Below are 16,633 nucleotides of genomic sequence, written 5' to 3' on the forward strand. Positions count from 1 at the left end.
TTCCTATGTTTTATTAATTAGCTTGATTATTTTTTAATTAGGTGAACAAATTTGAAGAGAGAAAGAAAGAGATTAAATTATTAGTGCTAATAATGCAAGTAGGCCTCACAATAATCATGGAAAATGTGACTTACCAAGGGGGGCTTGGTAAGTGATTTCCCATGTTTCATGGGAATTCAAACTTCCCTTGGAATTTCTATTTCCTCTAATTTAACACTTTTGTGTCAACCAAACAAACACATGTCATATCCATTTCCTAGGAAATAGAATTTCCCATGTATTTTACCTCCAACCAAACAACACCTAATATGTACACGAAATCATTTGGCCTCGTTTGATTTGATTATTGATTTATTTTATAATTATTGTTGGTGGTGAACTTGGTATCAACTCGAACGATTTTGCTGAGCGTGATCCGACCTGTCTAGGCAAGACCCAAATCTGATCTGAGCGACATAATTATATCGATTACGAGTATTTTTAGTTATTAGACTGTTTATGGAATATGGACCACCAAATATTATTGTTCCTTACTAACCTTAATAAATAGTCAAATGATATTATTTCTAATTAAGATGGTTTCAAACTAATAATTGTCCATAATATCTAACATAAACTTATAATGCATATATATATAGACTTATGCGACCATAAAGCGTCACACGCATGTATCATTTGTATCACTAAAAATAATGACTTGTTTTGATCATTATGTTACTCTAATTATATATGATCAATTACCATTCAATCTATTACAAATACATCTTGTGATTAACATTGATTGGATTTAATCAATATAACCAGTCATGCAATTATTGTGTGCAAGTTGTCGAACATACAAACAACCTTAATTTCATACATAAATTCTTTATATTGTCCAATTTAGTTGTACTGTTGCTTTATGAAGTAATGTTGCATGCAAATCTCCATTAGAAAAAGTTAAGCTTATTATGTTTCCATAAATTCGGTTTTGAATGAAAAAGAATTACTCCACCCAAGCTACATCCAAGGCAAAGATGATACTTGTATATACAATTACAACATTATTAAACTATTACAAATATCAACAAAATAGTAATCAAATCATCACCAAACTACCAAGATTTGAGGATGATATCAACTTTAACTTCGCTTTCTCCCATTCAATTCCTTCGCGTGCCGTTCACCTAATCTCAACTTTTTTTAGGCCAACTTTGTCTTCATAATTTAATTTCCACTCCTCACCCAAAAAGAAGGAACCACTAAGACGAGTAGTAAATGTCAATGACAAATCTCGTCATTTGAATAGCACTCTATATTGACCGTATTTTTCATATTTCTTTTATATTATGTAGAAGTAGAAAAAACAATAAAGAGTTATATGTTTACAATTGTGTGTTTTTTTCATGTATGAATTACAAAGATAGTCAAATAAAAATGTGTATATACGGTGTAAGAGGGGAATCTTATAGTCAAATATATAAATCTGTAGCGAAACGGTCTTATAGATGTTAATGTACAAACTTTTTCTTTTTTTGTAAGAAGCAATATTAGCAAAATGTCCTTAAGTGTTATTTAGTTTATTGTTCGATTTGATTATAATAAATTAATGAATGCAGAATATTCATATGCATTGTAAATGTCCACAAATATATTATAAGAAAGAATAAATATATTTGATCATATATATTTGATTATTATAAGAAAGAACAAATATATTTGATTATTTGATCATATGCATTGTAAATGTCCACAAATGGAGTGTTCATTTAGGGAGATAAAAAGGATAGAAGGAAATTAGTAAAGGTAATTTAATGATATTATCACTTATTCCAGATTTATTTCCACATAGAATACATACTTAATATGGAATTACAATTATTTATCCTTATCCCACTCACCAATTCTCTATACTTATCCTATTCCTCGTACTAAACGCCCTGTATAAATGTATAAACACAATTTTTTGTATGCGGCCTGCTGTACCGTGCGGCAGGGGTTACTCGAGTTGCCGGGGTTACTCGGTCAGGGGTTACTCGAGTTACTCGGTCAGGGGTTACTCGAGTTGCCGGGGTTACTCGAGTTACTCGGTCAGGGTTACTTGAGTTGTCGGGGTTACTCAAATTACTCGGTCAGGGGTTACTTGAATTACTCCCGACCGAGTAACCCCTTACCAAGTAACCCCTCGAGTAATCCCTGATGACCGAGTAACCCCTCAAGTAACCCCTGACTTAGTAACCCATCAAGTAACTCCTGACTGAACCCTCAGGTAACTACCAATGACCGAACTCCTTAAGTAACCCCTAATCGAATTACTCGAGTAACCCCTGAACTCCTTAATAACTCTTAACCGAGTAACCCCTGACTGAGTAGCTTGAGTAACCCTTAACCGAGTAACCCCTCGAGTAAACCCTGATCGAGTAACCCTTCAAGTAACCTTGACCGAGTGAAGCCCTCGAGTAACTCCTGTCCGAACCCTTCAAGTAACCCCTGACTGAATAACTCGGATAACCCCTAACAAAATAACTCGGGTAATCCCTGTCACATGGTGTGGCCTGCTACACCAAAAAGTTGCTGATGTATAAGTCATTTATCGGAAACTTGTCGCCCTCAATTGCAATAACTTGTAGATTACTACTCGTACATGTTCATGTATGAATGTATGATTGTAAGAACATAAGAAAATATTCACTTCACTCTCCAAAGCCTCATAAACCGCGTATTACAAAAACAAACTCATATATAACCCCCAAAATTTTTTGCTCCCCCTAATTTCTTCTTCCACTCATCCACACTCCACGTCTCTATCCACTACCACACTCACCACCCCAAACTCCGACCTCACTAACCTCCTTCAATGGCGGAAATCGACGGCAACACTCTCGTCGCCAAAACCCTCGCCCATTCTGGCGTCACCCACATGTTCGGCGTCGTCGGAATCCCCGTAACCTCCGTCGCAACCCGTGCAGTTTCCCAAGGTATCCGCTTCATCGCCTTCCACAACGAGCAATCCGCCGGATACGCCGCCTCTTCCTACGGCTACCTCACCGGAAAACCCGGAATTCTCCTCACCGTTTCCGGGCCGGGTTGCGTCCATGGGCTTGCCGGGCTCTCCAACGCCGCCATTAACACCTGGCCCATGGTCCTCATCTCGGGCTCATCCGATCAACGTGATTCTGGTAAAGGAGATTTCCAAGAGCTTGATCAAATCTCAGCCGTTGAACCCTTTTCGAAATTATCCGTTAAACCCACCTCCATTTCCGAAGTTCCGGGTGCAGTTCTCCGGGTTTTGAACCGGGCCGTTTTGGGTCGGCCCGGTGGGTGTTACCTGGACTTGCCCACGGATGTTCTCCACCAGACTGTGTCGGAGGCTGAGGCGGAGGATCTCATTGCGAAAGCGGAGGAACAAGTGAAAAAAGAACAGGAATCATCGGATTCGTCGAATTTGACGGCCATTTCCCATGTAGAAAACGCGGTGGCTGCGCTAAGGAGCGCGCAGAGGCCGTTGATTGTGTTCGGAAAAGGGGCCGCGTATTCGAGGGCCGAGGATGAATTAAGGAAGTTGGTTGATAGTACTGGGATGCCCTTCTTGCCCACGCCTATGGGGAAGGGTTTGATCTCAGACAATCATGAATTGGCTGCAACCGCGGCGAGGTCGCTTGCAATTGGACAATGTGATGTTGCTCTTGTTGTTGGGGCAAGGCTAAATTGGTTGCTTCACTTTGGGGAGCCCCCAAAATGGTCTAAGGATGTCAAGTTTATATTGGTTGATGTTTGTAAGGAGGAAATTGAGCTTAGGAAGCCTTATATAGGGTTAGTTGGGGATGCTAAGAAGGTTGTGGGTTTGATTAATAAGGTGATCAAGGATGATCCCTTTTGTTTAGGGAGGAATCATCCTTGGGTCGAGGCGATTTCGAAGAAGGCTAAGGATAATGTGTCTAGGATGGAGGGTCAGTTGGCTAAGGATGTTGTGCCCTTTAATTTTTTCACTCCTTTGAGGATCATTAGGGATGCTATTATTGGAGTTGGGAGTCCTGCGCCTGTGTTGGTGTCTGAAGGGGCTAATACTATGGATGTTGGGCGAGCTGTGTTGCTTCAGACGGAGCCTAGGACGAGGTTGGATGCCGGTACTTGGGGAACTATGGGAGTTGGTTTAGGTTACTGTATTGCGGCCGCTGTGGCTTGCCCTGATCGCTTGGTGGTTGCTGTTGAAGGAGATTCTGGTTTCGGTTTTAGTGCTATGGAAGTAGAGGTATGTCCATTTGCCTTTTATATTGTATGGTACATTAAAATCATGTGGTATTTATTTATCTTTAGATGCAATGCAATTTATTATGTGATTATTTGATAGTGCAATATGATTTTCTGTTGAATGATACTAATGTAGCTTTGTTACTTGAGATCATGCTATGAATTTCCATTTTTTAGTAGTAGAAATCAATTTGTCATAGTAATAGGATTGGATTACTATTGTTGGAGCTTTAACAAAGACAGAGAGGCATTAGCATCTTTTGTGGATTTTTTGGTTCACTATAGTGAATCAGAAATCAATTACGCTGTGGCTGGAAAGATTGAAATTAAACTTTTTAAGAAGCTGGGAGTATTGAACTTTGAAGTGAATTATGTTTCTGAATGATAGGCTCGACATTGATCTTTTACATCCATAGTATACACTTCTTGCTTATTGTCTCCAACTGAGTCCTTCCTAATCAAATGTGCCAATGGAGAGATTTGCAATGACTTTTCTTTCTTTTAATTATTTGGTTACCCTTTCCATAGTTTGGTGCACAACAAATTTCAAATCCTCAAGTCTCTTCACATTATGATTACCAAAGCTATTGTATGGTATTGGGGGTTTTATTTTCCTCCCTTAGGGACACTGTCATCTGGACATCTGGTAGATGATTCTTCTGATTTTTTTTCACTAGTGTTACTGTGTTAGTGGTCCAGAGTAGATTGCAGAGATGTTTAACTTTCTTATTTATGCTGGATAAAACATTTGCTGATGTGAGCATGCAATTTTTAAGTCTCTAAATCAGCGAATAGCTCTGAGAGCACCAGTATCAATTAAAATCTCAATGGGATTAGGATTATTTTCATATGTTCACATAGGTTTGCTTTGTTGGTTGCATTGTTTACTAATAAGTGTAAGTTGAAATTCTGTCCTTGTATCTTTGCTCTACTGTCTTTTATATGTGCAAGTTGGTTCAGCTGATCCCTGTGTTCATTCAGAGAGCTAACATGAGGGCAGATGCAATTTTACCTCTAATATGGTGTACAGATCAAAGAGCCTGTGTGTGGGTTGCAATTATAATGTGCTGTAGATGATCGTTGTGTGCTCTGACATGTTTGTATCTAATGTTTTACTTAGAATTGGTTTAGCTCTTTATACACCATCAGTTGTTTTTGCAAATGAAATATGATAAGTTGGATTTGTGACAGTTTACCATGCATACCCCAAATGCTAATAGTTTTCATGAGGTTGTCTCCTGTGGTGGGTTTTGTGAAGGGTGAAAAGCTCCTGGCCTTATAAGTTTGTAAGCCATACCCTTGATTTGGAAAAAGGCATAGATTGGTCTACTACTTTACAACAACAAATGTTGTAGCTGCTTTAGTATACCCTCAATTTGGCATCTGCTTTTCTAATACGTTGTAGCTCTCTTTATTATTTTTTTTTAAGGCAAAGCTCTCTTTATTAATAGAGCAAATAAAATCACTATTTATTGTCTTTTAGGATTATGCTCCAATAAACAAAGGTTCTTTTTTTATTTTGCCTAAATAATTCATCTTATGTATCTGAACATTTAAAATTTGTGACTTGTAAGTTGTAGCCTTCTTTAAACTAATCACGTACATCTTAAATTATCAAAAACTAAGTAAGCATAATGTTAAGAGATTAAGGCCTCCCCCCCCCCCCCCCCCGGTGCATTAGTTTAAGGAAAATTTAACAAGAATCATTCAACTTTTGCCTCATTCTCCCAAAATAATCCAACCTTTCGATTAACCATTAATAATCCTAAGTTTACTATTTATAATCTTCCAGCAACCCTAGCAGGTCACCTTACACTTTACAACCGGTTACCATCCACGTGGCACTTCCTAATTGGTCAATTTTTTATTTTTAATATAAAAAAATTATTATTATTATTATTTTTTTTTTAAAAAAAAATTATTTTTAATTGAAAATTAAAAAAGAAAAAATCTCTCTCCTTCCCCCTTCCTGCCTGTTTCTCTCTCCTCTCCCTTCCTTCATTATCACAACCTAAACCACTCAACACCATCCACGGGACCACCACCTACAACCACTTCAAGACCACCGACATCGCCACTCAAGTACTCAACACAACATCGATCCACACCAACCCACAACACAACCACAAACAACACCCACAATATCAACAACCACCCACAACACAACCGAAAACAACCCCCACAACATCAACAATTTACGACCACAACCAATTCAGCCCCAAATTCAATTGAGAAAGAGAGAGAAGAGAAGGAAAATGGTGGGGGTTGGGGTTTCGGGTTCTGGGTAGGTGGGGTTGGGGTTTCGGATTCTGGGTGGGGCTGGGGTTAATGGTTTCGGCTAGGTGAGGTGGTGGTTTGAGTCTGGGTAGGAGTGGGGGAAGGGTTTCGGGTCTGGGTTTGGTTGGGGTGGGGTTAGTGGTGGCGGAGGTTGTGGTGGCTGAGTTGCGGGCTAATTGCAAGGGGGTAGCACGTGGTGGGCTGGTTGATAGAGAGAGGAGGGGGTAGTGGGGTGGGCTGGTTGACAAGTTAGGTTGACAGTGATGTGAGGTGGTGGCGGGAAGGTTCAGGGAAGTGAGGGAGCCATTGTTAAAGGCTGGAAGCTTGAAATGGAGGTGAAGAGGGGAGAAGGAAGAAGGGAGGGGAAAAATTAAGGGGTAAAAAAAATGGTTACCTGAAATTCAAGTAACTGGTCAAATAGGCTCGGTAGAAGAAAATATGTAGTAAACTTGGGATTATTCAGGGTTAATAGAAAGATTGGTTATTTTGGGAGAACAGGGCTAAGGTTGGATTATTCTTGTAAAATTTTCCTTAGTTTAATATGCTGTGAAAGTAACTTACAGTCATTACATCTTGAATCATGTACTAGTTAAAATCATTTTTTTTTTAAATTTTTGGTGATCACCACTGTTGACTCTGTTGAGGCTGTGTGCATAATGAAAAGCATAAGCCATTAGGTAATGTTGGTATTATTGTGTAAAGTATAACTTGACAGTGTTGGTAAACATTGTCATATTAATACATTATGCATAAACCACCTACTGAATATTATCATGTAAAGTTATGATAAAAATAGAACAAAACAAGTCGTGCACAGTAGTGTTATTACAAGATCAACATGTTATTCTCTAAAATGCCTGCCTGCATTCTCATCATCTGATAAGTTGTACGGTTGTACCCATTCATTTCCTAGAAATTTGACGAAGTACATTATATTTGTTTCAACATAATTTGTGAATTGTTAATACAAGTTGTGTTTCAACATAATTTGTGAATTGTTTTGGCCAAGTGATTTCCTATAGAATATAGTTGTGTAACTTTCACTGTCATCTTATTTCTCATCTTAACCTCTCTGCAGACTGTAGTTCGATATCAGTTGCCTGTTATAGTTATAGTCTTCAACAACAATGGTGTTTATGGTGGTGACCGAAGAAGTCCTGAAGAGCTCACTGGCCCTCATAAAGAAGACCCTGCCCCAACTTCTTTTGTCCCAGAAGCAAAATATCATGTTCTAATTGAAGCTTTTGGTGGAAAAGGTTATCTTGTCAAGAATCCTGCTGAACTGAAGTCAGCCTTGGACGAGTCTTTCACAGCGAAAAAGCCTGCTGTAATAAATGTCATAATCGATCCTTATGCTGGCTCAGAAAGTGGACGGATGCAACACAAGAACTGAGGTACGAACATATCATATAACGGAAATCCACAACCTCTTCTTAAGTGTAAGTATGTGAGTACAGTGTGGAGTGCGCCTTGAGCATCCACTGCCCTTTCGACTTTTTAAAACACCACTAAGCTTATATTTGTTGAAATAAGTTGTTATAAGTACTGTAGTATAAATCTATGTTATTTTCCGATGAATTGAGGTTGGGATGTATATCATTCATGAATTCAAGCTGAGTGCTTGCTGATTATAATAGGATGTGCAAAGCAGATACTTGTATTTATCCTATTAGGCTTATACTCTATTTTCTAACGTTTAGCCATGTAGGCATGTACAAGTATATATTTTTTCCTTAATATATTAATATCCTATAAATTCTGGAATTAGTACCATGCCCGAAAGACGTTAGAATGGTTAGAGGTTAATTAAATTTCTGATTCGATTTGAGAATAATTTAGTTCTGGAAAAGTAACCCTTTTGTCAATATTGAAAATATCTTTGCTACAATTATAATTTAAGTTCTTCAATTGTTATTAACATGATCCGTTGTAGTCTAGTTGGTCAGGATACTCGGCTCTCACCCGAGAGACCCGGGTTCAAGTCCCGGCAACGGAACTACCTTTTTTTTTGGCCTTACCGAATATCACGATTGACCAAATCTTTGCATTCCAAACTAAAGATCAGCTTAATATCGCATAAATTTATTTTGTATAGAAAAAAAAATCTGAACAAACATTATTGAACGTAGCTCAAATCAGCTTGATTTTCATAGATCTTCCTAAAAAAACATACAGTGATACAGATGCAATAAGATATACTAATACCAATCTACCTAGTAACTCTAGCATACACAAAATTTTATTTATAGAATATAGAAGGAAGATCATATCAAAAGAGATGTTAATCCATAATCCATTTCACTCTGAAGTAGGATCATGATCATCTTCAGCTGGCTTGTTCAACTTAATAAGGCCGAGGTGGTGGCGGTGGTGCTGCACCCTGGCGAGGCCAAGGAGTAGGTGGACCGTAAGGATCACGGTCCATGTACGGTGGTGGACTGTAAGGATCACGGTCCATGTTGGGAGGTGGAGGAGGACCATAAGGATCACGGTCCATAGACGGCGGTGATGGGCCGTAAGGATCACGGTCCATGTAGGGTGGTGGAGCCGGGCCTGGACCTGGAGGACCAGGGCCAGGACGGTGATGGGGCTGATGATGATGTGAGTAATAAGGAGGTGAAGGTGGGCCTGGTGGCCCATGATGAGGGTGGGGAGCATAGTAATCAGGGTGTGTCCGAGGCGGTGGTGGCGGGCCAGGGCCATATTCAGGCCGTGGCGGACCGTATATCGGAGGTTGTGGCGGTGGTGGGCCGTAAGGATCAGGTGGTGATGGTCCTGAGGGATAAGGACCTCTATAGGCCATAATGGTGGTGTTGGTATCAAACAAAGGTTGAAGTTTGATACTTAGGTAGAGTTTATTGTGGAAAAAAGGATGATATGAAGAAATTGGTTTATTGAGAAAAAAAAAAAAGAGGTTGTTTATGAGGTTAAGAAACTAATACTTTGGTGTTTAAAAAGTCGGTGAAGTAGCTTTCAATGTTTATATTTTTGGGTTACAAATTAAATAATAGTGGGGGCTAGAAGTTGATGAGGGCGTGTCCAATTTTTCTTGGCAAATATCCATGTGGTTCACACATTTTCTATGCAAGCTACCACATGAATCACTAGTACCTTTTTATTTATTGGGATATCTAACATTAGTAACATGTCTTCCATTTTTCTTTTACCCCACCAAAAATTACTTTTAACTTTTTAAGGTTGTGAATGTAACTTTTTTATTTAGAGTACCCATAATGGTGGGTTAAAGAATTGCTCATGGGCATTTTGGTGGGCAAGCATGTCATTAATTGTCTTACAATGGTGGGCTAAAGAAAACTTGCCCATGGACATGTATTAATTTGCCCAAGACTTGGGCAAAAATTGGGATGAATAGTAAGATAGTGGGCATGCATTAATTAACGGTAATAATGTTTGTAATGTAATTTCTGAAATAAATATTTAATAAAAAAAAAAAAATTTACCAACGGTCATAAAATTTAATTCTCTATAAATAGACATACATTTTGGTATAATTTCAGAAATACCATAAATCCTCCATATTCTTTATTTTAGACTAGTTTTTATTTATTTGGAGTAATATTGTTAAAATATAAATGAAATTAATAAATAAAGAAGTGTTGTGTAGGAGAGAGAAAGTAATGGTGGGGTATTGAAAAAGTAATAGAGAGAGTGGTGGGCAAGTATTATTTTTGCTCACCATTGGGAGAGAAATGGTGAAAAAAAATTGCCCATAGGCAAAACTGATTTGTTGAGAGAGAAATTGGGTAGAGAGATATTGGGCAAGCATTATTTTTGCCCACCATTGAAAGTGGTTATGCTGAATATGAAATAAGGTAATTTGGTTTGGTTTTATTATATTAGGTCAAACATGATGTAAACAATCAAAAATATTAGTAAAAAGTAAGCACTAGCTAAAAGTTTAGTCTTATGTGTTATGAATATTTGGTTTGAAAATCTAAAGTGATTTTGCTAAGAATAAGTTCAAGAAAACAAGTTCTTCATGTTCCATAAGTGTTATAGTTTATTTATACAGTCTGTCTTGTATATTTGCCTCATTTGATCCAAATTTTTTTTTTTTAGAAAAATAACAAATTGGACAAGTAATATGTGACAAAGCATAAAGAATTACATTCCTAAAAAAATTTGATACAACAAAATGAGGTATGATGATATAAAAAATGAATGATGTATTGGAACAAAGTTTGAATATATAATAGATAAGTTTGTATAAGTGTATGGTTAGATTTCAAATTTCACCGGATCAAAATTGCGAGCTAGGATAAGTTTGCAAAGGGATTGAATTCACACATATTAAACATACTATCTAACATTTAATCCATGACTTTTAATTTTCAACACATCACTGATCATCAGCCATTTATACGTACAATAGGGTCATATAAACTATTGTAACATACTTGAGGTACTACTACTACTACCGTCTGCCACTAGATCATGGTGATTCTAGCTCAAGATTTATTTATGCTTTCATGTAACATTCTAAGATGAGCTAAGTACAAACATTACTATCCATTACAGCGCAATTTTCTACTTGTCACAAACTTATGGACGGGGAGGTGGGCCAAAAGGCGGTTGTGGTCCAGGAGGAGGACCTGGTGGGCCTGGTGGAGGTGGACGATAAAATGAGCCTCGAGGTGAAGGAGGATGGACAGGACCTGGGGGTGGTGGTGTTGTAAAGAACGGCATGGGTGGTGGTGGGCCAGAAGGTCCAGGTGGTGGTGGCTGTTGCGGTGGCGGCATTGGTGGATCATGGCTGTGGTCTTGCCCAGGATGTGGCATATTGATTGTTTTCTTGTAGACCAAAGTTTGAGATTTTATTTAGAGGTTATGAATTGGGCTTTAGTTAAGAAATGACTCAATGTGGAGGCCTCATTTATAAAGAGGAAATGGGCAGGGCTAATATTTTGTTGACTTTTTGGTGGGAAAAATGTGGACTACCAAGTGGTCACATAGTTTACAGTTACACACTTAGACTGGTAGATATGTAAAATGGCAAATTGTGAATTATATCTCTGAATGATGCTTTCTTGATTACTAGGTAGCTGGAATGTCAATTTAGGGAACTATGCTAAGTAATAACTCTGATGGTTTGGTGTTTGCTCTTTGACCGTCCATTTAGTGTAGTTTTCGGTTCGTTGACAGCTCTAGGTGAGGTTTTTTTTTTTGGGCATGTGACCCTTGTGAAACATCTTGACATGTACGGTTGAGAGGGTCACAAATAATATGATACAACATGTTAAGTCTATCTTTAGTTATATAGTTAAAAGTCACCCTTTTACAAAGTTGACAACTATTGTGTATTTAACAATAGTGCAATAAATAATATGCAAGTCTTTTCCATAGATAATTGATGGGATTACGTTGTATTGGTGTACTAGATAGTTAGTGACTCTCAAATGAGTGAATGACTTATATTAGTAGATAATCTAGATTGGGGTAACGTCTTGGCTTGTCATAGGTACCAAGGTGAAGCACTGAAGCCAAGTCAAGGCAACAACGCCAAGCTAAGGCAATTAAGCTATGATAGTGTGGGATGGATCAAGACATGAATGGATGGTTCTAGCCTCCAAGGCCTTAGACCCTTGGGAGCTCCCCCCCAAACTCCGAATAACGAGAACCCTAGGGCCTAGACCGGTACCTTGGGAGCTCCTTAAGTGTCAAATACGTACCCATCCCTTACTATATATTTCCTAAACTTATAGTCTTTTTTTCTTTGAACACAAGACAATGGGCAAAAGGTATGAGGACATGATAAAGTTGAGACTAACTCATCAACAATTTAAGTTTGTTGAAAAAAAAGGAAACACAAGCAAGTTTAGTAATTGTTAGACGTTAGGTCGTTGGAGCTCTCTTCAATTATACACCAAGCAACTTATAATCATTCACGTATCCTTTTAATTTAATAAAGTAACAAACGAATTGAAGTATTGTACTAATAATTAAGGTAAAATTACAAGAAATTGTTAATAACGTTTGTTTGTTAATGTGTTGTTCACATAAGGAGAAAATTAAAAAAGGTTAATAATCAGAAACATTCTAGACAAGTATCATACATTATTGTTTCAATGAATGAATTAATTAGTTACAAGATGCTACTACTACCACTACATAATTCAAAAGTACGAAACCATCCCCAATATGGTGGTACGTGACCGGCCTGCACCGCTCATTGAGGAAGAACGACAAGTGAGTCCACACGAGTAGGCGGCTCATCATCATCAGTAGTTGGTGAAGTGTGAATTTGGCCTGGTGGCGGTGAGTTGTCCGGTATTGGTGGACGGTGAATTGGACCTGGCAAGTGAGGAGGCTCAGGTGGTGATGGATCATCATTATCTGATGTTGGTGGAGATGTTGTGCTTTGTATATTTCTAGCATGTAATAAACCAAAAACCTTTATTTTTTGGTAACAAGTACACTTATAGAAACAATTAAACAACGAATATCGTGGTCTCATTTTTCTCTAAAGAGGAAAGACAAAAGGTGGAGGGGTAGAAAGTTGTAATTGTGGACTAGCAGATACAAAGACTAGTAGATGACATACAATGCTAATTATAAGCTAATTTCCGTTGTTTTTGAGTCATGTTGGTCTATTCTTTTTATGTTAGTTGAAATGACATGACATGTTACCTATAGCTCTATAGGATGATTTCTTGAAATTCATGTTTTCATGCAATTATTTGACATATAAATTTTTTAATGATATGAATTTTATTTTTTTTGAAAAAAATTGAATGATATGATTTTAGATTATTGCTTTATGTGACTCTTTGTACCCCAAGAATTACATGGCTATTGTCATCTTTTAACAATATGGATCTAAAGATACGCTATATATGCTCCTTCAATAGGCCAACTCCATAAGGGGTTAATTGGAGGGTTTTTTTTTTTTTTTTCTTTTTTTTATATCATAAAATTGTTTTTCAATTTTTATGATTGGTTAGAAACTATGGCCTTGTATTATATATCACTTGACATTTACAACGATTGTAGGGAAATTTTTCTAAGAAAAACTCCGTGTGGATTAATAGGTACTATACGGAGCCATGGAGAAAGTTTTACGAACAATAATGAGTAATTACTCTAATGTGCAATCAATGAGAACTTTAATATACAAGTAGAACAAATTATATTAGAAAAATAATGTACTGTAAAACTTTATTTTAGCACTAAAAGAAGTGTCCATATATATAAAGTGTATGTGTACAACATAATATTTTCTACATACGGAAAGTGGGTTGACTAATAAGGAAAGTTCTCATCTTCAGTACTCTTCACATGATCAGAGGACAAATAATATCAACTTCAATTTCTGCCAAATTGCATGTGAAATGTCGGAAAACAAGTCGTACTCTTTTATGATATTTATATTATACCATGAAACTTCGACAGACTGAAGTCTTAGTGATCTATAAGAGCAGACAATCACCGGCCAATAGTAAGCCTTTCTTATGGAGTATGAGAGTACAATGCATTTCACAAATAGAAATAAATTAAAATAATACAAAAAAGACAAGGTAATAAGGTACAGTAGTAACTTAGCGGCTCGTTTAGACAATAGAATGACCTCTCGTGCCATGCTCTCGTCAAGGGTAGTTCGGTCCAAAGATGCGTAATTTGACACACCCTTAATTGGTATTGACATACTCTTAATTGATATTGGCACGTCACCACGTGAGAAGAACATAAAAAACTAGACTCTTACAAATAGGTGTGCAAGATCTCAACAGTTTCCAGTATTGCGAGTCATTAATGATTAATAAAACTTAGTCTTAATTCTAAGGTAGTTGGTACCAAAAGCTAGACATAATTTGGTAGAATAATTAAAGACTCATTGTATGTAATAGAGGTTGAGAAGTTCTCGTCCAATCCTAGCCCATGTATTGTAAATCCTTCTATCTTTTTTAACAAATCTTGACCAATTGTTACCAAAACTATTAATCTAATCTTGTTTCTATATATGATTATTTCTTCTAGCTTTCGCGCCATCATCATCATTTCTTATCTAAATGATATGATTTTGCTAATATTGTCGACGTACTAAGCTAATTAATACGAATTACTCCATAATATTGAATTTTGATGTAAATTTTGTTTTTAGGTACATCTAGAAATAAAAAAATATTCTGTTTTCTATCTACGACCATTACCATATCACGGTACAGTTTTATGCTACCTATAGTATGTATATTTCAGCCACAAAAATCAGTATGTAGAGATACGCATGCAATAAATATGAATATATATAGAGCTAATAATATGTTACCAATTCAATTAAATTACATCTTATGTCGTCGCTCGTTTATCTATGTCCATGCATGCGTGCTAGCTACCTCAATAAAAAAACTCCGTGTTACACTAGCCTAATCCAAAGTAAATCGATACTATTTTAGAATATCCGACGACAAGAAGTCTAAGTTTAAGGAAAGGTACGTTGGTGACAGAAGATAGGGAGCACAAAGGGAAGTGAGGTGCAACTTCATGGGCATTTCACCCATCTGTGCTCCCTATCTTCTGTCAACAACTTTGCACCATTTAAGTAAGTAAGAAAAAAAAAAAGTATACGAGTATATATAAAAGAAACAGAAAAAAGAGAAAGGGGCTGAAGGTGATGACAGAAGATAGAGAGCACAAAGGAGTTGAGATGCAGCATATGTAATCTGCATATCATCCTCAGTGCTCTCTATCTTCTGTCAGCTTCCATTCACCACTGCCGCCTCCTCGCTCACCTTCTACCATACACAGAAGAGAGACTATGAACACTACAAGAACACGTACGACTTAAATTATTACCTATCGGATTTGAATTAAGTTGCCATGTTTTCTATCAAAATTCTAGAGCTAGCTAGAGAGGGTGATCGAGAGATTTTGAGAATTGAAGGCTTAAGGCCGGATATTATATGTAGGGAGGGATTCCTCAAATTATTGGTGTGAGCTTTTATATATTTGGAGGAAGCTAAGGGAGTAGCATACTATTTACTATAGCATGCATAACAATACACAACTACACATACAACCCTATTTATAGGGGAGAAATATTTGTGTATACGTAAGATTTTTCGTACATAAGGCGGTGAAATAATATAATCTTTATAATATTCCCTTTTGAAGCCAAATTATGCATGAAATTTTTCTGTAACAGTACTTATTTTAGAGAATATACTCATGATTTTATGAAATAAATGTCCCAAAATACAAGTTTTTGTCAGAAAATTCTACTTTTGGTAGTTATGTAAGTGATTATTATTATTAATCTTTTTTTTTTCAAATGTAAAACAAGTATAAAATTTCACTAAATTATATCTGATTGATAAATCATGGATCTAAGTCTTGTTTTAGTCGGTTCATAATCCATTAATTATATGGTTTGATTGATAGACCGACCTGTTAATTATACTACAAAGTTTAATTCTAGGTAATCAGAGATAGCTTCATAGATGGCTTAACTATATGGCTTAGCCTCTCTTTCTATATATGAAATTATGAATAGCTAAATAGGTTATTAATTATACAAGTATTAGGAAATGAAGAAACAAATTAACTAATTAATAACATGTTTATTAATTACTTGGTGACGGGATCCAATCGTCTTTGTAACTTTATTTCAATACTTGACGATCATTGAACACGTGTCGACTTACAAATAAAAATGGTTTTCTAGCTAGCGATCAATTAGTGTTATTGATGACGACTTCTATTTGGAATACATATTTATACACACATTTGAATCTGAATTGAATCCTATGCTTGTATATATTCATCGTTATTTATGATTTGAATTTCCAATGCAAGCTACGCTGTATAATTATTTATTGATGGTAAGACAAACTCTAAAGAGTAACATTGTCATGTCATGTTTGCTGTTGTGCATGTAAATAAAATAATAAAAGCTTTCAACCAATTAAAAATAAATATCTTGAGGACAATGTTAACTATTACAAAATTATAGATTTGGAAAATTCATTGCCTCTCGGCCTCTCCCAAATTCTTAATACGTATAATATTAATTAAGCTATACGAGAGATACAATACTTTTACTATATACGTATTAAATTTCATATGCAATGATCAACTGACCTTTTGTTTAGTGCTTATGAATTATGACTCG

The 16,633-nt window shown here is 36.6% G+C and overlaps 1 protein-coding gene and 1 non-coding gene across 2 annotated transcripts; both read left to right on the forward strand.

Moving 5' to 3' along the window:
- Nucleotides 1–2,661: 2,661 nt before the first annotated feature.
- Nucleotides 2,662–8,274, forward strand: LOC110703946 (2-hydroxyacyl-CoA lyase-like). The gene is made up of 2 exons (XM_021881752.1): nt 2,662–4,231; nt 7,586–8,274. Exons 1-2 carry the CDS (start codon nt 2,837–2,839, stop codon nt 7,898–7,900), a joined length of 1,710 nt encoding a protein of 569 aa, XP_021737444.1. The 5' UTR covers nt 2,662–2,836; the 3' UTR covers nt 7,901–8,274.
- A 156-nt stretch (nt 8,275–8,430) lies between these two features.
- Nucleotides 8,431–8,503, forward strand: TRNAE-CUC. Its single transcript has one exon. It is a non-coding gene; the product is annotated as a tRNA-Glu (tRNA).
- Nucleotides 8,504–16,633: the final 8,130 nt, after the last annotated feature.

Source organism: Chenopodium quinoa, unplaced genomic scaffold (genome assembly GCF_001683475.1).
Source record: "Chenopodium quinoa cultivar QQ74 unplaced genomic scaffold, ASM168347v1, whole genome shotgun sequence".
NCBI classification, from domain to species: domain Eukaryota; kingdom Viridiplantae; phylum Streptophyta; class Magnoliopsida; order Caryophyllales; family Amaranthaceae; genus Chenopodium; species Chenopodium quinoa.